General features: G+C 45.5%; 1 protein-coding gene across 2 annotated transcripts in view; it reads right to left on the reverse strand.

Moving 5' to 3' along the window:
• LOC139539746 (transmembrane protein 117-like) overlaps positions 1 to 8,973 on the reverse strand; it is a 90,715-nt gene extending 81,742 nt beyond the window's left edge. The window contains exons 1-2 of one of the 2 annotated variants that reach the window (XM_071342982.1): positions 8,588 to 8,973; positions 4,393 to 4,699 (exon numbers count right to left, since the gene is read on the reverse strand). In XM_071342982.1, coding sequence (XP_071199083.1) covers positions 4,393 to 4,699; positions 8,588 to 8,677 — 397 coding nt within the window. In that variant the 5' untranslated portion in view covers positions 8,678 to 8,973. Of the gene's footprint in view, positions 1 to 4,392; positions 4,700 to 8,587 lie in introns of those variants that run through there. The other variant, XM_071342985.1, reaches the window with a different exon arrangement.
• Between the last annotated feature and the right edge of the window lie 12,223 nt (positions 8,974 to 21,196).

Raw genomic sequence — 21,196 nt, forward strand, 5'->3', positions numbered from 1 at the left:
TAACCTTTATTTAACTAGGCAAGTCAGTTAACAACAAATTATTATTTACAATGAAAGCCTACCCCGGCCAAACCCAGACGACACTGAGACAATTGTGCACTGCTATATGGGACTCCCAATCACGGCAGGATGTGAAACCAGGGACTGTAGTGACGCCTCTTGCAATGAGATGCAGTGCCTTAGACTGCTGCACCATAATGGTGCTGAATCTGAGGGTGGGAACCAGACAAGCAGCTAGGCTTGACATGACTTTCAAAGGAAAGCCAAGCTGAGGGCCGATTGAAAACAGACCTCCATCCTCTGCCAGCTTGCTACCCATGGCCCGGCTAGCTGTCTGAATCGCCGTGACCCCAACCAACCTCACTACTCACTGGACCCTTATGATCACTCGGCTAAGCATGCCTCTCCTGTAGAGGTGAATATGTAGAGGTGAATCCAGGCCCTGCAGTGCCTAGCTCCACTCCTATTCCCCAGGCGCTTGCTTTTGATGACTTCTGCAACCGTAATAGCCTTGGTTTCATGCATGTTAACATTAGAAGCCTCCTCCCTAAGTTTGTTTTATTCACTGCTTTAGCACACTCTGCCAACCCGGAAGTCCTAGCCGTGTCTGAGTCCTGGCTTAATCCCTAACTACAACATTTTCAGACAAGATAGAACGGCCAAAGGTGGCGGTGCTGCAATCTACTGCAGAGATAGCCTGCAGAGTTCTGTCCTACTATCCAGGTCTGTACCCAAACAATTTTTAAAAATCCACCTCTCTAAATACAAGTCTCTCACAGTTGCCACCTGCCATAGACCACCCTCTGCCCCCAGCTGTGCTCTGGACACCATATATTAACTGATTGCCCTCATCTATCTTCAGAGCTCGTGCTGCTAGGTGACCTAAACTGGGACATGCTTAACACCCCAGCCATCCTACAATCTAAGCTTGATGCCCTCAATCTCACACAAATTATCAATGAACCTACCAGGTACCACCCCAAAGCCGTAAACACGGGCACCCTCATAGATATCATCCTAATCAACTTGCCCTCTAAATACACCTCTGCTGGTTTCAACCAAGATCTCAGCGATCACTGCCTCATTGCCTCCATCCGTAACGGGTCAGCGGTCAAATGACCTCCACTCATCACTGTCAAACGCTCCCTGAAACACTTCAGCGAGCAGGCCTTTCTAATCGACCTGGCCCGGGTATCCTGGAAGGATATTGACCTCATCCCGTCAGTAGAGGATGCCTGGTTATTTCTTAAATAAGCATGCCCCATTCAAGAAATGTAGAACCAGGAACAGATATAGCCCTTGGTTCTCTCCAGACCTGACTGCCCTTAACCAACACAAAAACATCCTATGGCATTCTGCATTAGCATCGAACAACCCCCGTGATATGCAACTTTTCAGGGAAGTTAGAAACCAATATACACAGGCAGTTAGAAAAGCCAAGGCTAGCTTTTTCAAGCAGAAATTTGCTTCCTGCAACACAAACTCAAAAAAGTTCTGGGACACTGTAAAGTCCATGGAGAATAAGGACACCTCCTCCCAGCTGCCCACTGCACTGAGGATAGGAAACTTTGTCACCACCGATAAATCCACTATAATTGAGAATTTCAATAAGCATTTTTCTACGGCTGGCCATGCTTTCCACCTGGCTACCCCTACCCCGGTCAACAGCACTAAACCCCCCCCACAGCAACTCGCCCAAGCCTTCCCCATTTCTCCTTCTCCCAAATCCAGTCAGCTGATGTTCTGAAAGAGCTGCAAAATCTGGACCCCTACAAATCAGCCGGGCTAGACAATTTGGACCCTTTCTTTCTAAAATTATCTGCCGAAATTGTTGCAATCCCTATTACTAGCTCTTTCGTGTCATCTGAGATTCCCAGAGATTGGAGAGCAGCTGCGGTCATCCCCCTCTTCAAAGGGGGGGACACTCTAGACCCAAACTGCTACAGACCTATATCTATCCTACCCTGCCTTTCTAAGGTCTTCGAAAGCCAAGTCAACAAACAGATCACTGACCATTTCGAATCCCACCGCACCTTCTCCGCTATGCAATCTGGTTTCAGAGCTGGTCATGGGTGCACCTCAGCCACGCTCAAGGTCCTAAACGATATCTTAACCGCCATCCATAAGAAACAATACTGTGCAGCCGTCTTCATTGACCTGGCCAAGGCTTTCGACTCTGTCAATCACCACATCCTCATCGGCAGAATCGATAGCCTTGGTTTGTCAAATGATTGCCTCGCCTGGTTCACCAACTACTTCTCTGATAGAGTTCAGTGTGTCAAATCGGAGGGCCTGTTGTCCGGGCCTCTGGCAGTCTCTATCGGGGTGCCACAGGGTTCAATTCTTGGGCCGACTCTCTTCTCTGTATACATCAATGATGTCGCTCTTGCTGCTGGTGAGTCTCTGATCCACCTCTACGCAGACGACACCATACTGTATACCTCTGGCCCTTCTTTGGACACTGTGTTAACAACCCTCCAGACGAGCTTCAATGCCATACAACTCGCCTTCCGTGGCCTCCAACTGCTCTTAAATACAAGTAAAACTAAATGCATGCTCTTCAACCGATCGCTGCCTGCACCTGCCCGCCTGTCCAGCATCACTACTCTGGACGGTTCTGACTTACAATATGTGGACAACTACAAATACCTAGGTGTCTGGTTAGACTGTAACCTCTTCTTCCAGACTCACATCAAACATCTCCAATCCAAAGTTAAATCTAGAATTGGCTTCCTATTTCGCAACAAAGCATCCTTCACTCATGCTGCCAAACATACCCTCGTAAAACTGACCATCCTACCGATCCCTGACTTCGGGAATGTCATTTACAAAATAGCCTCCAATACCCTATAAATTGGATGCAGTCTATCACAGTGCCATCCGTTTTGTCACCAAAGCCCCATATATTACCCACCACTGCGACCTGTACGCTCTCGTTGGCTGGCCCTCGCTTCATACTCGTCGCCAAACCCACTGGCTCCAGGTCATCTACAAGACCCTGCTAAGTAAAGTCCCCCCTTATCTCAGCTCTCTGGTCACCATAGCAGCACCCACCTGTAGCACGCGCTCCAGCAGGTATATCTCTCTGGTCACCATCAAAGCCAATTCCTCCTTTGGCCGCCTCTCCTTCCAGTTCTCTGCTGCCAATGACTGGAACGAACTACAAAAATCTCTGAAACTGGAAACACTTATCTCCCTCACTAACTTTAAGCACCAGCTGTCAGAGCAGCTCACAGATTACTGCACCTGTACATAGCCCATCTATAATTTAGCCCAAACAACTACCTCTTCCCCTACTGTATTTATTTATTTATTTTGCTCCTTTGCACCCCATTATTTCTATTTCTACTTTGCACTTTCTTCCACTGCAAATCTACCATTCCAGTGTTTTACTTGCTATATTGTATTTACTTCGCCACCATGGCCTTTTTTTGCCTTTACCTCCCTCATCTCACCTCACTTGCTCACATTGTATATAGACTTATTTTTCTACTGTATTATTGACTGTATGTTTGTTTTACTCCATGTGTAACTCTGTGTTGTTGTATGTGTCGAACTGCTTTGCTTTATCTTGGTCAGGTCGCAATTGTAAATGAGAACTTGTTCTCAACTTGCCTACCTGGTTAAATAAAGATTAAATAAAAAATAAATAAAATAAATAATAATCCTAGCAATTATGAAAGATCAACGCAACTATAGTGCTGTAAATGCATTTAAGATGCTTGCTTTTGTGTAGGAGGGAAACAGCTAAGTGGCTTCAAACTCTGACATTTAGTTTTAGTCTCAAAGTAAATGGGGGAATCATCCGGGTAATTCAATAGATTAAGGCTTGAAAGATGTGCAAGGACAGAGTAGCTACATTATCAGATACCTATTCTTCCGCATAGAGGAAACATAATAGCACTCAAGACATGTTCTCTTTCCTGGCCTAAGTGAAGACTGCAACATTCAATATTTATAGAGAGCAGCACATGGAATAGAGTCATGATCCCTTCATATCCTGATAATGCTCTGTGTGTGTGTGTGTGTGCGTGCGTGCGTGCGTGCGTGCGTGCGTGTGAATGAGTGTCAGTGTTTAGCATATCACCTGGTTTTCTTTGCCACTCTAACCATTACCCTAACATGACAAAATACTTTTCAGTTGTCTTTGTAGGGCTGTATTCCTCATTAAGTCTCGCCAGTAGAGGACTGAAGAGGACTAGCCACCCTTCAGAGCATGGTTCCTCTCTAGGTTTCTTCCTAGGTTCCTGGCTTTCATAGGAGTTTTTCCTAGCCACCGTGGCTCTACATCTGCATTGCTTGCTCTCTGGGTTCTGTATAAGCACTTTGTGACATCTGCTGATGTAAAATTGGGTTATATAAATATATTGAATTGATTGACTGATGACTTACCAAAGAGCCTGCGGTGGAATATGAACTTCCCGGCAAACATTCCGATTACAATGGCCATCAGCCACGAGATGATTTTGAGGACGCTCCATCCTCCACCAGGGTACTTGTTCACTATGAAGGAGAAGCAGTTTCCCACCACGATCATGTGAGCCTCTGTCTGGCTGTGGGAGACAGGGTCCTCAGCAAAGATAAGGAAGTTGCAGAAAGTGACGAGGTAGGCCACAAACAGACGAGACCAGGGGTGCTGGAAATAGTACCGCAAACAGGGATCTATATCCATTTTGAAGGACCCCAAGCCACAGTCCACCTGAAGAGGGAGAGAAGATTGTTGCCTGAGTGAAATCTGCAACAGATTACAGTGGAAATATTACAGAGTTCATGAGATTACAGAGGAAAAACTAGAGACGTCCATCCAGACTGAGATTATTCTAAATTCAGACTACTCAGATTATTCTGTAGCGTGATCACCACACTAATAGCAGCAGGACAGACAAGTGGTCTATCATCCAGACTGAGGTTATCTGAGAAACATCTATCAGTCAGGTCAACAGTGTAGTTTCAGAGCATCATTATGGTCATCTACTCCTCAAATGGTGTCACATTTGTATTTATTTTATATTTCTCTTCTTAATCTATTATTTCGCCAGGGACGCCAGAGGTTTTCCAGAGACCATTCACTCAATCAATAAAATGATCTAAAGATACAGTGTCACACAAGGCAGTCTCTTGGAGCTGCCTCACATTCACTGCCTAGCTGCTTGTCTGGTTCCCACCCTCAGATTTAGCACCATCATGCTGATATTTTGGTTCCACTGCCAGGCAGTACTTGGGTCAGTTCTCAACAGGACAGTGAGCCCACTGTATTTTTAAATCTGTGGACTATTCTTCGCTCCAGGACTTCACCTCGTCACTCACTCACTGCCGTGCACATTCTTGGCGGTCTCAAATATTTCCCTCCGGTTTCCTCCGACCCTGTTTCCTAAAATATCCATACTGGGAATTTGTATGATGATGTAAGGCCCCAGATATAGAGCAGTGTCAAACTGGGCTATGTGGATATTGCATTTCACCAGCATCATGTTTGTCTTGGTATAATGTGCTACCTAGGTGTTGTTGATGTTATGACTCGGGGGAGGTTTATGACAAATAAGTTAACATATGGATTTTTTAAAGATGGTCATACCAAGGAAGTTTTAGCTACTTGATTTAGAATTTTAGGACCCCTTTAGTTATAAAATATATATTTAAAAACATTTTATGATGAGACATTGAATTTGGCCTTACTGCTATTAGCCCATGGCCCATTGAATAACAGATTCATACATGGAAAAACAGATAGTAAAAAAAAATATCAAAAGGAAGTTTGTTTTAAAGTGTCTGTCCTACACTACAAGGCCAAAAGTAGGTGGACACCCATTCAAATTAGTGGATTTTGCTATTTCAGCCACACCCGTTGCTGACAGGTGTATAAAATCGAGCATGCAGCTATGCAATCTCCATAGACAAACAATGGCAGTAGAATGGCCGTACTGAAGAGCTCAGTGACTTTCAACGTGGCACCGTCATAGGATGCCACCTTTCCAACAAGTCAGTTTGTAAAATGTCTGGAGCAACAACGGCTCAGCCGCGAAGTGGTAGGCCACACAAGCTCACAGAACGGGACTGACGAGTGCTGAAGCACATAGTGCATAAAAATCATCTGTCCTCAGTTGCAACACTCACTACCGAGTTCCAAATTGCCTCTGGAAGCAGCGTCAGCACAAGAAGTGTTTCTTCGGGAGCTTCATTAGCATCGTCTGGAGTGGTGTAAAGCTCGCTGCCATTGGACTGGAGCAGTGGAAACACGTTCTCTGGAGTGATGAATCATGCTTCACCATCTGGCGGTCCAACTGACAAATCTGGGTTTGGAGGATGCCAGGAGAACCATACCTGTCTGAATGCATAGTGCTAACTGTAAAGTTTGGTGGAGGAGGAATAATGGTCTGGGGCTGTTTTTCATCGTTCGGGTTAGGCCCCTTTGTTCCAGTGAAGGGAAATCTTAACACTACAGCATACAATGACATTCTAGAACACCTTTGGGATGAATTGGAACGCCGACTGTGAGCCAGACCTAATCGCCCAACATCAGTGCCCGACGTCACTAATGCTCTTGTGGCTGAATGGAAGTAAGTCCTCACAGCAATGTTCCAACAGCTAGTGGGAGGCCTTCCCAGAAGAGTGGAGGCTATTATAGCGGCAAAGGGGGGACCAACTCCATATTAATGCCCATGATATTGGAATGAGATGTTTGACAAGCATTTGTCCACATTTATATATTTTTTTCACCTTAATTTATCCAGGTAACAAGTTCTCATTTACAACTGCAACCTGGCCAAGATAAAGCAAAGCAGTGCGACATAAACAACAACACAGAGTTACACATGGGATAAACAAGCGTACAGTCAATAACACAATAGATATATCTGTATACAGTGTGTGCAAATGAAGTAAGGAGGTCAGGCAATAAATAGGCCAATATTGGTGAAGTAATTACAATTTAGCAATTTACACTGGAGTGATTTATGTGCAGATGAGGATGTGCAAATAGAAATACTGGTGTGCAAAAGAGCAGAGAAACATACTTTTGGTCATTTAGTGTATATCTGAGCGATATAAGAAAGATCAGAAAAGTATTTTATTTTTTTACCCATATTTAACCTCTTTTTTGGCACAAAACTACTTCCACATACACTGATCATACAAAACATTAAGAACACCGGCTCTTTCCATGACATAGGTAGATTGACCAGGTGAAAGCTATGATCCCTTATTGATGTCACTTGTTAAATCCACTCCAGTCAGTAGGGATTGAGTATTATCTGAGATGGGCTAGATGGGCCCTGTCATTAGACACAGCACCGCTGTTGTGACGATGGGGAGGTGCATCTGTGTATCCAGCTCATCGAATTAATATAGTCGATGTTTCCGCCCACGCGGAAACGTAATTAGCATAATTAAGTTAGCATTATATATATTTTTTAATGTCAGTTAAGGACAAATTCTTATTTACAATGACGGGCTACCCCATCCAAACCCTAACCCGGACGACGCTGGGACAATTGTGTGACAGGTTGTGATACAGCCTGGAATCAGACCAGGGTCTGTAGTGACGCCTCAAGCACTGAGATACAGTGCCTTAGATCACTGCGCGACTCAGGAGATGAAGGGGAAGAGACAGGTTAAATTGAGACATGGATTGTTTATGTTTGCCATTCAGAGGGTGAACAGAGTATGGTAGTAGGTGCCAGATACACAGGTTTGTGTCAAGAACTGCAATGCTGTTGGGTTTTTCAAGCTTAACAGTTTCCTGTGTGGATCAAGAATGGTCCACCACCCAAAGGACATCCAGCCAACTTGACACAACTGTGGTATACTTAGTGTATACTTCCATTAATAATTTTAACTGGTACTGGCTACCCTCAGACTAGTATTATGAGGCTTGTACGTGTCCTACAGCAAAACAACCAGGCTTGTGAGCGTTCTAGAGCAGAACAACCCATGTAGGCCTACCTGTTCATGAGAGGCTTGCCTTTTCCATATAGGGGACGTATTAGTGTGTAGCCCTAACTGTTCGGACCTACAGACGGAAGTTGGCAGATCGGCGGTACCGACCTCTGTGGGGGTCGTAGAGCAAACCGTTCGGACGCTACAGAACTTTAAGTGAGAATACCGATTTTCGGCATGTCTCATGATCTGACAAACACCGCTGTAACTCGGCCTCCTTCCACAGCAGATGCAGAAGGCCACCATTGGCTGGTGCGGTGGGTTGAGACAGCCAACTTCCCCAAAAAAACAGATCTCTCTAGTATAAACAAACGGATTTTGATGGGGATTTTTGTATTATGCTAATTAAGTTTCCGCGTGGGCGCAGACATCGACTCTATTAATCCGTTGAACTGGATACACAGATACACCTCCCCATCGTCGCAACAGCGATGCTGTGTCTAATGACAGGGCACATCTAGCCCATCTCAGATAATACTCGATCCATATGCTTTATCAATCTCGAATGGAATTATCTGATTACAAAATTGAAACCTACCTCAGTGCACAATGGTGTGTGCAAGCCATCTACATATTGATTTAATAAGAAAGCATCCCTTGTATTTTGATATGGATAGGCCTACATACACAGACACGCACTCCACGCACTTACCTGTTCCACGCTTCTTTGCGTTTCCCTCCCAAAAAGTACTGTCAAAACGAGAAGCCCCGCTCCCGCACGGCTCTCTCTCCTGCCTATCATGCCCCGCGAGCCGACAGCGGCGCTCTAATCATCGTAACGAGGAGAGCTGAATCGGCTGAGGCGGGATTATCCATGCTATCTGTTGTTGCTAAAACAGATGCACCCCCAAATCCCCTGCCATTGTGTTGGCTGTCCATGCAGCGGCGTGGCAGGGCAGCGAGGCGCTGCTTTGCACCGCCGGAGCGGCTTGCAGGTTTCTATGTGTGATGATGATGCTAGAGAGTCGCGCGATGGATGGATGCTTCTATCCCCAGGACTGGCGCATACCATCAGTGCATTGTAATGTAACTGCAATATAACAAACACATTGAGTTTCCCACTGACGGCAGGGTGATGTTCATAGAGCATACAAATATTTATTTTTATATCCAGAGGGGTATGCATATACCCCTTTCTGTGTTTGCAAACATTGTCGCACGAGGGCGAAGGGCGCACGCTGGTGTCAGAACACGGGGGAGTTCTTATAGAACGCCGGCAAATTTAGGGTGATTTACATGCTAAAATCGACACTGCATAGGGTTCTGAGTTAAATAATGTTATGGTTATAAAAAACTAAGAAATTATATTCAGCGTCTCATTACAACAGACACTACATGAACAAAAGTATGTGGACACCTGGTCCTCAAACATCTCATATTCCAAAATCATGGGCATTACTATGGAGTTGGTCCCCTTTGCTACTATAACAGCCTCCACAGTGCGGCAGGGACTTGCTTCCATTCAGCCACAAGAGCATTAGTGAGGTCTGGCACGAATGTTGGGCGATTAGGGCTGGCTTGCAGTCATTGTTCCAATTCATCCCAAAGGTGTTGGGGATGAGGGCTTCCCCAAAATGTTGCAACAAAGTTGGAAGCACAGAATCGTCTAGAATGTCATTGTATGCTGTATCGTTAAGAAAAACAGCCACAGACCATTATTCCTGGTCCACCAAACTTTAATGTCGGCACTATGCATTCCGGCAGGTAGCGTTTTCCTGGCATCTGCCAAACCCATATTTGTCTGTCGGACTGCCAGATGGTGAAGCATGATTCATCACTCCAGAGAACACGTTTCCACTGTTCCAGAGTCCAAAGGCAGCGAGTTTTACACCATTCCAGCTGACGCTGGCTGCTCGGCCATGGAAAGCCAATTCCTGAAGCTCCCGACGAACAGTTCTTGTGCTGACATTGCACCCAGAGGCAATTTGGAACTCGGTAGTGAGTGTCACAACCGTAGACAGACGATTTTACGAGCTTCAGCACTTGGCGGTCCCTTTCTGTGAGCTTGTGTGGCCTACCACTTCACGGCTGAGCCATTGTTGCTCCTATACATTTCCACTTCACAAAAACAGCACTTACAGTTGACTGGGGCAGCTCTAGCAGGGGCAGAAATTTGATGAACTGACTTGTTGGAAAGGTGGCACCCTATGATGGTGCCATGTTGAAAGTCACTGAGCTCTTCAGTAAGGCCATTCTACTGCCAATGTTTGTCTATGGAGATTGCATGGCTGTGTGCTCGATTTTATAGCCAAATCCACTCATTTGAAGGGGTGTCCACATACTTTTGTATATATAGTGTATTTTGTAATGGGATGTAATTGTACATCAAAATGACTGTAAATGGTTTTCTTACTACTCTCACCTTTTTAGAATATTGACATTTTGACAGTGTTCTCAGTTCATCGTGCATACAGGAATAAATATCTCTCCGGGAAGAAGGGCGGGGTGTATGTTTCATGATTAACTACTTAGGGTGTGATTGTGATAACATACATGAACTCAAGTCCTTGTTTACCCGACCTAGAATACCTCACAATCAATTTCCGACCGTATTAACTCCCAAGAGAATTCTCTTCGGTTATAGTCACATATTCACCCTCAAGCCGATACCACGACAGCCTTCAAAGAACTTCACTGGACTTTATGCAAACTGGAAACCACATATCCTGAGACCGCATTTATTGTAGCTGGGGATTTTAACAAAGCAAATTTGAGAAAAATGCTACCGAAGTTCTATCAACACTTGACCACTGCTACTCCAACCTCTGGGATGCCTAAAAGGCCCTCCCCTGCCTTCCCTTCGGCAAATCTGATCACGACTCCATTTTCCTCCTCCCTTTGTATAGGCAGAAACCCAAACAGGAAGTACCAGTGCTAAGGACTATTCAACGCTGGTCTGACCAATCAGAATCCACGCTTCAATATTGTTTTGATCACGCGGACTGGGATATGTTCAGGGAAGCTATAAATAACATTGACGAATACACTGATACGGTGACCGAGTTCATCAGGAAGTGTATAGTCACCGAACGTACCCACGGTGACTATTAAAACCTACCCTAACCAAAACTGTGGATAGATGGCAGCATTTGCGCAAAACCGAAAGTGCGAACCACTGCATTTAAGGTGAATGGGAATATGCCGAATACGAACAGTGCAGTTATTCCCTCCGTAAGGCAATCAAATAGGCCAAACATCAGCATAGAGACAAAGTGGAGTCCGTATTTCGACGTGGCCTGCTACCAAGGACTGTGGGCTCTCCTTCTCCGTGGCTGACGTGAGTAAGACATTTAAGTGTGTTAACTCTCGCAAGGCTGCCGGCCCAGACGGCATCCCTAGCCGCATTCTCAGAGCATGCACAGACCAGCTGGCTGGAGTGTTTACGGACGTATTCAATCTCTCCCTATCCCAGTCTGCTGTCTCCACTATTGTTCCTGTACCCAAAAAACAAAGGAAACTGAACTAAATGACTATCGCCCCATAACACTCACTTATGTCATCATGAAGTGCTTTGAGAGACTAGTCAATGTTATATCACCTCTACCTTACCTTGACACCCTAGACCCACTTAAATTTTCTTACTGCCCCAATAGATCCACAGACGATACAATCGCCATTGCCATCGCTCTGCACACTGCGCTATCCCATCTGGACAAGAGGAATACCTATGTACTGTAAGAATGCTGTTCATTGACACTAGCTCAGCATTCAACACCATAGTACACGCCATGCTCATCATTAAGCTCGTGGCCCTGGGTCTGAACCCCGCCCTGTGAAACTGGGTCCTGGACTTCCTGACGGGCCACCCCCAGGTGGTGAGGGTAGGTAACAACATCTCCACCCCGCTGATCGTCAACATAGGGGCCCCACAAGGGTGCGTGCTCAGCCCCCTCCTGTACTCTCTGTTCACCCATGACTGCGTTGCCACGCACACCTTCAACTCAATCATCAAGTTTGCAGATGACACAACAGTAGGCCTGATTACCAACAATGATGAGACAGCCTACAGGGAGGAGGTGAGGGCCCTGGGAGTGTGGTGCCAGGAAAATAACCTCTCACTCAACGTCACCAAAACAAAGGAGCTGATCGTGGACTACAGGAAACAGCAGAGGGAGCACCCCCCTATCCACATTGACGGAACCGCAGTGGAGAAGGTGGAAAGTTTCAAGTTCCTCGGCGTACACATCACTGACAAACTGAAATGGTCAACCCACACAGACAGTGTGGTGAAGAAGGTGCAACAGAACATCTTCAACCTCAGGAGGCTGAAGAAATTTGGCTTGGCACCTAAAACCCTCACAAACTTTTACAGATGCACAATTGAGAGCATCCTGTCGGGCTGTATGACCACCTGGTACGGAAAATGCACCGCCCACAACCGCAGGGCTCACCAGAGGGTGGTGCGGTCTGCCCAACGCATCACCGGGGGAAAACTACCTGCCCTCCAGGACACCTACAGCACCCAATGTCACAGGAATGCCAAAAATATCATCAAGGACAACAACCACCCGAGCCACTGCCTGTTCACCCCGTTATCATCCAGAAGGCGAGGTCAGTACAGGTGCATCAAAGCTGGTACTGAGAGACTGAAGAACAGCTTCTATATCAAGGCCATCAGACTGTTAAATAGCCATCTGTAGCACTTTAGAGGTTGCTGCCATATATACATAGACTTGAAATCACTGGCCACTTTAATAACGGAACACTAGTCCCTTTAATAATGTTTACAGATTTTGCATTACTCATCTCATATGTATACTGTTTTATATTCTATTCTACTGTATCTTAGTCTATGCCGCTCTGACGTTACTCATCCAAATATTTATATATTCTTAATTCCATTCCTTTACTTTTGGTTTGTGTGTATTGTGTGTAATGTTGTGAAATTGTTAGATATCACTTTGATATAGATATCACTTTGATATTACTGCACTATTGGCTCTAGAAACACAAGCATTTTGCTACACCCGCACTAACATCTGCTAAACACGTGTATGTGACAAAACAAAATTTGATTTGATTTAAAGAATGTTTTAATACATTTCATTTGTATTTATAATTCAAGTTTATCATTAAAATAATACAATTACTCATATACTCTCTGATTTTTCCTTCTTTACAATAAAGAATTAAGTGGACCTCTTTGCCAACCAAGGTGTCCCAATTTGCCAGTATCGACTGAAAAAAATGTGGTCTCAGGACAATTTGTGTTTGAAGAAAAGTAATTCATCCTGTGTTTAATGTAGTGGAGTTCTTAAGCTATTTAGAATGGTATCGTGTTGGGTGTTGAGACAATGGGATGATTCTGTAAGGTGTTCTGGAAAGCAGACCATGAGAAACAAGATTCTCTGGTCTGATGAAACCAAGATTGAACTCTTTGGAATGAATGCCAAGCGTCACATCTGGAGGAAACCTGGCACCATCCCTACGGTGAAGCATGGTGGTGCTGTGGGGATGTTTTTCAGCGGCAGGGACTGGGAGACGAGTCAGGATCGACGTAAAGATGAACGGAGCAAAGTACAGCGATCCTTGATGAAAACCTGCTCCAGAGCGCTCAGGACCTCAGACTGGGGTGAAGGTTTACTTTCCAACAGAACAACAACCCTAAGCACACAGCCAAGACAATGCAGGAGTGGCTTCGGGACAAGTCTCTGAATGTCTTTGAGTGGCCCAGCCAGAGCCCGGACTTGAACCAGATCTAACATCTCTTCAGAGACCTGAAAATAGCTGTACAGCAATGCTCCCCATCCAATCTGACAGAGCTTGAGAGGATCTGCAGAGAAGAATGGAAGAAACTCCCCAAATACAGGTGTGCCAATCTTTTAGTGTCATACCCAAGAAGACTTGAGGCTGTAATCGCTGCCAAAGGTGCTTCAACAAAGTACTGAGTAAAGGGTCTGAATACTTCTGTAAATGTTGCATTTCAGTTTTTTTTTAGTTTTTTTATACATTTGCAAAGAATTCTAAAAACCTGTTTTTGCTTTGTCATTATGGGGTATTGTGTGTAGAATGATGAGGGGAAACAACTATTAAAGCAATTGTATAATAAGGCTGTAACGTAACAAAATGTGGAAAAAGTCAAGTGGTGTGAATAATTTCCTACGGCACTGGAGCTATTAGTCATTGCAATGTGTAATAAATCTTCATATTGCCTATATTTAGCCTAGTCTATAGTTAAAGTTATTGTCCACAGCCAACAAATAGCCTACTGATACTGACTATAATGTGCAGACTGATCCTATCTTTAGCTAACATTCCATTCCTCCCACTGGGCACACACTGGTTGAATCAAAGTTGTTTCCACGTCATTTCAATGAAATGACATTGAACCAACGTGGAATAGAAGTTGAATTGACATATGTGCCCAGTGTGCTGTCATTTGCCAAAGAGTCTTTGGCGAATGACAGGAGTGATTGGAGTTGAATAGCTGAACAGAGACAGCAACCAGGCTAATTTATAGCGACTAGATTTTTAACTGTAAATCTGAAAATATCATGAAATGGGTGGTGTAATGCTATTTTGTAGCATTTAGGGGTGGTCTGGCAATTCTGGGAACTTCCAGAAGGGCCGGGATCATCCTTTATTAGGGTTGGCTGGTTGAAACGGACACAAAAAAAGTATATATAAAAATGTAAAAAATTATGGACACATGAGCCTGTTTTTTAATGACTTTTGCGTTATTTCTCTGTTGTCATAATCGTCTGTATTGACCATTTAGCTGACCAGTGGGAAACGGCTAGCCCCCCTACCAAGATGAGCCAGCCCAGGTTTCTGATTGGCTGTGGTGGCGCAAATTCACTTTCAAAGTTAAATGCTCATCATCAAAGAGAGTGAGACCCGATCTGACACTGTCAGTCACTCAGTCAATACAGAAAAACGGAAGGGTGGTGCCAAAAAAGTTAGAGAAACCAAAAAAAGGCTCTGCTGTGTCTGTGAGGAATGACAGATCATATGCTGTGGTAGAAAACAGAGAAAGACACCCACGCACACTGACACAGATCATGTACCCTACTACTGCCAGTTAGGTCTAATATTTCTGCTATATATTGTATTAAATAAATACTGAGTGTACAAGACATTTGGAGCACCTGCTCTTTCCATGACATAGACTAACCAGGTGAATCCAGGTGAAAGCTATGACCCCTTATTGATGTCACTTGTTAAATCCACTTCAATCAGCGTAGATGAAGGGGAGGCGACAGGTTAAAGAAGGATTTGTAAGCCTTGAGACAACTGACACATGGATTTTGTGTGTGCCATTCAGAGGGTGAATGGGCAAGACAAACGATTTAAGTGCCTTGAACAAGGTATGGTAGTAGGTGCCAGGCTCACCGGTCTGAGTGTTTCAAGAACTGAAACGCTGCCGGGTTTTTCCCGCTCAACAGTTTCCCGTGTGTATCAAGAATGGTCCACCACCCAAAGGACATCCAGCCAACTCGACACAACTGTGAGAAGCATTGGAGTCAATATGGGCCAGCATCCCTGTAGAACGCTTTCAACACCTTGTAGAGTTCATGCCCCGACGAATTGAGGCTGTTCTGAGGGGAAAAGGGGATGCAACTTCCTTTTTGTACACTCAGTGTACAAAATAACGTAGCAAGTCATTAGATTGGCTTTTATAACACATAGGTAAGGCAATAGTCATTTACTAGACATATATACAGTGCTTTTTAGTAAACACAAGTTATCATGTATTACAATAAAGGTCCATTTGGGGATTGTCTGTGTATTTTTTTTATTGTTTTATCAATGTTTATTCACTTCTGAATCTCAGTCCAGCATGTGAGTTTATGAGTTGTAGTAAGAAGTGACTCTGGTGTCGGATTACATTACATAGCCACAGCACTCATTGCTGAAAAGACCTGCCTATCTCCAGCTTATTTCATTTGTTGAAAGCCTGGTCACTTCTTGGCAAAGAGATACACAGCCACATGAACTAGTCCCGGTATAGTTCTTTGACAAACACAGAAGGTTGTATATTGAACTCAATAGAAGAAAACAGAGAGAGAGGGAGAGAGAGAGACTACCAGCATCCACATAAACTAGTCTCGGCATCGTTCTTTGACAAACACAGAAGGTTTTATATTGAATTCAAATCAAATCAAATCAAATCAAATTTTATTAGTCACATACACATGGTTAGCAGATGTTAATGCGAGTGTAGCGAAATGCTTGTGCTTCTAGTTCCGACAATGCAGTAATAACCAACAAGTAATCTAACCTAACAATTCCACAACTACTACCTTATACACACACAAGTGTAAAGGGATAAAGAATATGTACATAAAGATATATGAATGAGTGGTGGTACAGAACGGCATAGGCAAGATGCAGTAGATGGTATAGAGTACGGTATATACATATGAGATGAGTACTGTAAGGTATGTAAACATAAAGTGGCATAGTTTAAAGTGGCTAGTGGTACATGTATTACATAAAGATGGCAAGATGCAGTAGATGATATAGAGTACAGTATATACATATGAGATGGGTAATGTAGGGTATGTAAACATTATATTAAGTGGCATTGTTTAAAGTGGCTAGTGGTACATTTTTACATAATTTCCATCAATTCCCATTTTTAAAGTGGCTGGAGTTGAGTCAGTATGTTGGCAGCGGCCGCTAAATGTTAGTGGTGGCTGTTTAACAGTCTGATGGCCTTGAGATAGAAGCTGTTTTTCAGTCTCTCGGTCCCTGCTTTGATGCACCTGTACTGACCTCGCCTTCTGGATGATAGCGGGGTGAACAGGCAGTGGCTTGGGTGGTTGTTGTCCTTGATGATCTTTATGGCCTTCCTGTGACATCGGGTGGTGTAGGTGTCCTGGAGGGCAGGTAGTTTGCCCCCGGTGATGCGTTCTGCAGACCTCACTACCCTCTGGAGAGCCTTACGGTTGTGGGCGGAGCAGTTGCCGTACCAGGCGGTGATACAGCCCGACAGGATGCTCTCGATTGTGCATCTGTAGAAGTTTGTGAGTGCTTTAGGTGACAAGCCGAATTTCTTCAGCCTCCTGAGGTTGAAGAGGCGCTGCTGCGCCTTCTTCACGACGCTGTCTGTGTGGGTGGACCAATTCAGTTTGTCCGTGATGTGTACACCGAGGAACTTAAAACTTTCCACCTTCTCCACTACTGACCCGTCGATGTGGATAGGGGGGTGCTCCCTCTGCTGTTTCCTGAAGTCCACAATCATCTCTGTTTTGTTGACGTTGAGTGTGAGGTTATTTTCCTGACACCACACTCCGAGGGCCCTCACCTCCTCCCTGTAGGCCGTCTCGTCGTTGTTGGTAATCAAGCCTACCACTGTAGTGTCATCCGCAAACTTGATGATTGAGTTGGAGGCGTGCATGGCCACGCAGTCGTGGGTGAACAGGGAGTACAGGAGAGGGCTCAGAACGCACCCTTGTGGGGCCCCAGTGTTGAGGATCAGCGGGGTGGAGATGTTGTTACCTACCCTCACCACCTGGGGGCGGCCCGTCAGGAAGTCCAGGACCCAGTTGCACAGGGCGGGGTCGAGACCCAGGGTCTCGAGCTTGATGACGAGTTTGGAGGGTACTATGGTGTTAAATGCTGAGCTGTAATCGATGAACAGCATTCTCACATGGGTATTCCTCTTGTCCAGATGGGTTAGGGCAGTGTGCAGTGTGGTTGCGATTGCGTCGTCTGTGGACCTATTGGGTCGGTAAGCAAATTGGAGTGGGTCTAGGGTGTCCGGTAGGGTGGAGGTGATATGGTCCTTGACTAGTCTCTCAAAGCACTTCATGATGACGGAAGTGAGTGCTACGGGGCGGTAGTCGTTTAGCTCAGTTACCTTAGCTTTCTTGGGAACAGGAACAATGGTGGCCCTCTTGAAGCATGTGGGAACAGCAGACTGGGATAAGGATTGATTGAATATGTCCGTAAACACACCAGCCAGCTGGTCTGCGCATGCTCTGAGGACGCGGCTGGGAATGCCGTCTGGGCCTGCAGCCTTGCGAGGGTTAACACGTTTAAATGTTTTACTCACCTAGGCTGCAGTGAAGGAGAGCCAGCAGGTTTTGGTAAGGGGCCGTGTCAGTGGCACTGTATTGTCCTCAAAGCGGGCAAAAAAGTTGTTTAGCCTGTCTGGGAGCAAGACATCCTGGTCCGCGACGGGGCTGGTTTTCTTTTTGTAATCCGTGATTGACTGTAGACCCTGCCACATACCTCTTGTGTCTGAGCTGTTGAATTGCGACTCGATTTTGTCTCTGTACTGGGACTTAGCCTGTTTGATTGCCTTGCGGAGAGAATAGCTACACTGTTTGTATTCGGTCATGCTTCCGGTCACCTTGCCCTGGTTAAAAGCAGTGGTTCGCGCTTTCAGTTTCACGCGAATGCTGCCGTCAATCCACGGTTTCTGGTTTGGGAATGTTTTAATCGTTGCTGTGGGTACGACATCGTCAATGCACTTCCTAATGAACTCATGAATTCAGTAAAAGAACAGAGAGAGAGACAAAACAAGAAGGAACTGTCTGTGTCTCTCTCCTTCTCTCACTCAGTTTTATTCTGTTGAATTATATGTAGCCTCATATTTAAACACGTATCTAAAGTGGGCAGGGGAAACACATGAAATGCAGTAATTTGAAATATGTAGCTAGGCTGTTATTAGGTATTATATAAGCCACTGATCATCTATAAGGCATTTGTTCAGTGATTTTCTTATTTGTCTAATATACAGTGCCTTCAGAAAGTATGCATAACCTTTGACTTATTCCAGATTTCTTTGTTTTACAGCCTGAATTCAAAATGTATTCAATATTTTTTTTGTCACTCATCTACACACAATACCCCATAATGACAAAGTGAAAACATGTTTTTAGAAATGTTTGCAAATTTATTGAAAATGAAATACAAAAATATACCATTTACATAAGTATTTACACCCCCGGGTCAATAAATGTTAGAATCCCCTTTGGCAGGGATTACAGCTGTGAATCTTTCTGGGAAAGTCTCTAAGAGCTTTGCACACCTGGATTGTACAATATTTGCACATTATTATTTTTAAAACTCTTCAGGCTTTGTCAAGAAACATGCATGAGAGCATCAACTGTTCCGGATAACTGTCACGCTCTCTGCAGCCGATGTGAGTAAGACCTTTAAACAGGTCAACATTCACAAGGCCGCTGGGCAAGACGAATTACCAGGACGTGTACTCCGAGCATGCGCTGACCAACTGGCAAGTGTCTTCACAGATATTTTCAACCTCTCCCTGTCTGAGTCTGTAATACCAACATGTTTCAAGCAAACCACCATAGTCCCTGTATCCAAGAACACTAAAGTAACCTGCCTAAATGACTACCGCCCCGTAGCACTCACCTCTGTAGCCATGAAATGCTTTGAAAGGCTGGTCATGGCTCACATCAACACCATTATCCCAGAAACCCTAGACCCACTCCAATTTGCATACTGCACCAACAGATCCACAGAAGATGCAATCTCTATTGCACTCTACACTGCCCTTTCACACCTGGACAAAAGGAACACCTATGTGAGAATGCTATTCATTGACTAAAGCTCAGCGTTCAACACCATAGTGCTTTCAAAACTCATCACTAAGCTAAGGACCCTGGGACTAAACAGCTCCCTCTGCAACTGGATCCTAGACTTCTTGACGGGCTACCCCCAGGTGGTAAGGGTAGGACCCTATCCCCTCCTCTCTTCTCCAGACCATTTCCGGAGACCTTCTCCCTTACCTCACCTCGCTCATCAACTCATCCTTGACCGCTGGCTACGTCCCTTCCGTCTTCAAGAGAGCGAGAGTTGCACCCCTTCTGAAAAAACCTACACTCGATCCCTCCGATGTCAACAACTACAGACCAGTATCCCTTCTTTCTTTTCTCTCCAAAACTCTTGAACGTGCCGTCCTTGGCCAGCTCTCCTGCTATCTCTCTCAGAATGACCTTCTTGATCCAAATCAGTCAGGTTTCAAGACTAGTCATTCAACTGAGACTGCTCTTCTCTGTGTCACGGAGGCGCTCCGCACTGCTAAAGCTAACTCTCTCTCCTCTGCTCTCATCCTTCTAGACCTATCGGCTGCCTTTGATACTGTGAACCATCAGATCCTCCTCTCCACCCTCTCCGAGCTGGGCATCTCCGGCGCGGCCCACGCTTGGATTGCGTCCTACCTGACAGGTCGCTCCTACCAGGTGGCGTGGCGAGAATCTGTCTCCGCACCACGTGCTCTCACCACTGGTGTCCCCCAGGGCTCTGTTCTAGGCCCTCTCCTATTCTCGCTATACACCAAGTCACTTGGCTCTGTCATAACCTCACATGGTCTCTCCTATCATTGCTATGCAGACGACACACAATTAATCTTCTCCTTTCCCCCCTCTGATAACCAGGTGGTGAATCGCATCTCTGCATGTCTGGCAGACATATCAGTGTGGATGACGGATCACCACCTCAAGCTGAACCTCGGCAAGACGGAGCTGCTCTTCCTCCCGGGGAAGGACTGCCCGTTCCATGATCTCGCCATCACGGTTGACAACTCCATTGTGTCCTCCTCCCAGAGTGCTAAGAACCTTGGCGTGATCCTGGACAACACCCTGTCGTTCTCAACTAACATCAAGGCGGTGACCCGTTCCTGTAGGTTCATGCTCTACAACATTCGCAGAGTACGACCCTGCCTCACGCAGGAAGCGGCGCAGGTCCTAATCCAGGCACTTGTCATCTCCCGTCTGGATTACTGCAACTCGCTGTTGGCTGGGCTCCCTGCCTGTGCCATTAAACCCCTACAACTCATCCAGAACGCCGCAGCCCGTCTGGTGTTCAACTTTCCCAAGTTCTCTCACGTCACCCCGCTCCTCCGCTCTCTCCACTGGCTTCCAGTTGAAGCTCGCATCCGCTACAAGACCATGGTGCTTGCCTACGGAGCTGTGAGGGGAACGGCACCTCCGTACCTTCAGGCTCTGATCAGGCCCTACACCCAAACAAGGGCACTGCGTTCATCCACCTCTGGCCTGCTCGCCTCCCTACCTCTGAGGAAGTACAGTTCCCGCTCAGCCCAGTCAAAACTGTTCGCTGCTCTGGCACCCCAATGGTGGAACAAACTCCCTCACGACGCCAGGTCAGCGGAGTCAATCACCACCTTCCGGAGACACCTGAAACCCCACCTCTTTAAGGAATACCTAGGATAGGATAAAGTAATCCTTCTAACCCCCCCCCCTTAAAAGAGTTAGATGCACTATTGTAAAGTGGTTGTTCCACTGGATATCATAAGGTGAATGCACCAATTTGTAAGTCGCTCTGG

This window comes from Salvelinus alpinus, chromosome 15, assembly GCF_045679555.1.
Source record: "Salvelinus alpinus chromosome 15, SLU_Salpinus.1, whole genome shotgun sequence".
Classification (NCBI taxonomy): Eukaryota; Metazoa; Chordata; class Actinopteri; order Salmoniformes; family Salmonidae; genus Salvelinus; species Salvelinus alpinus.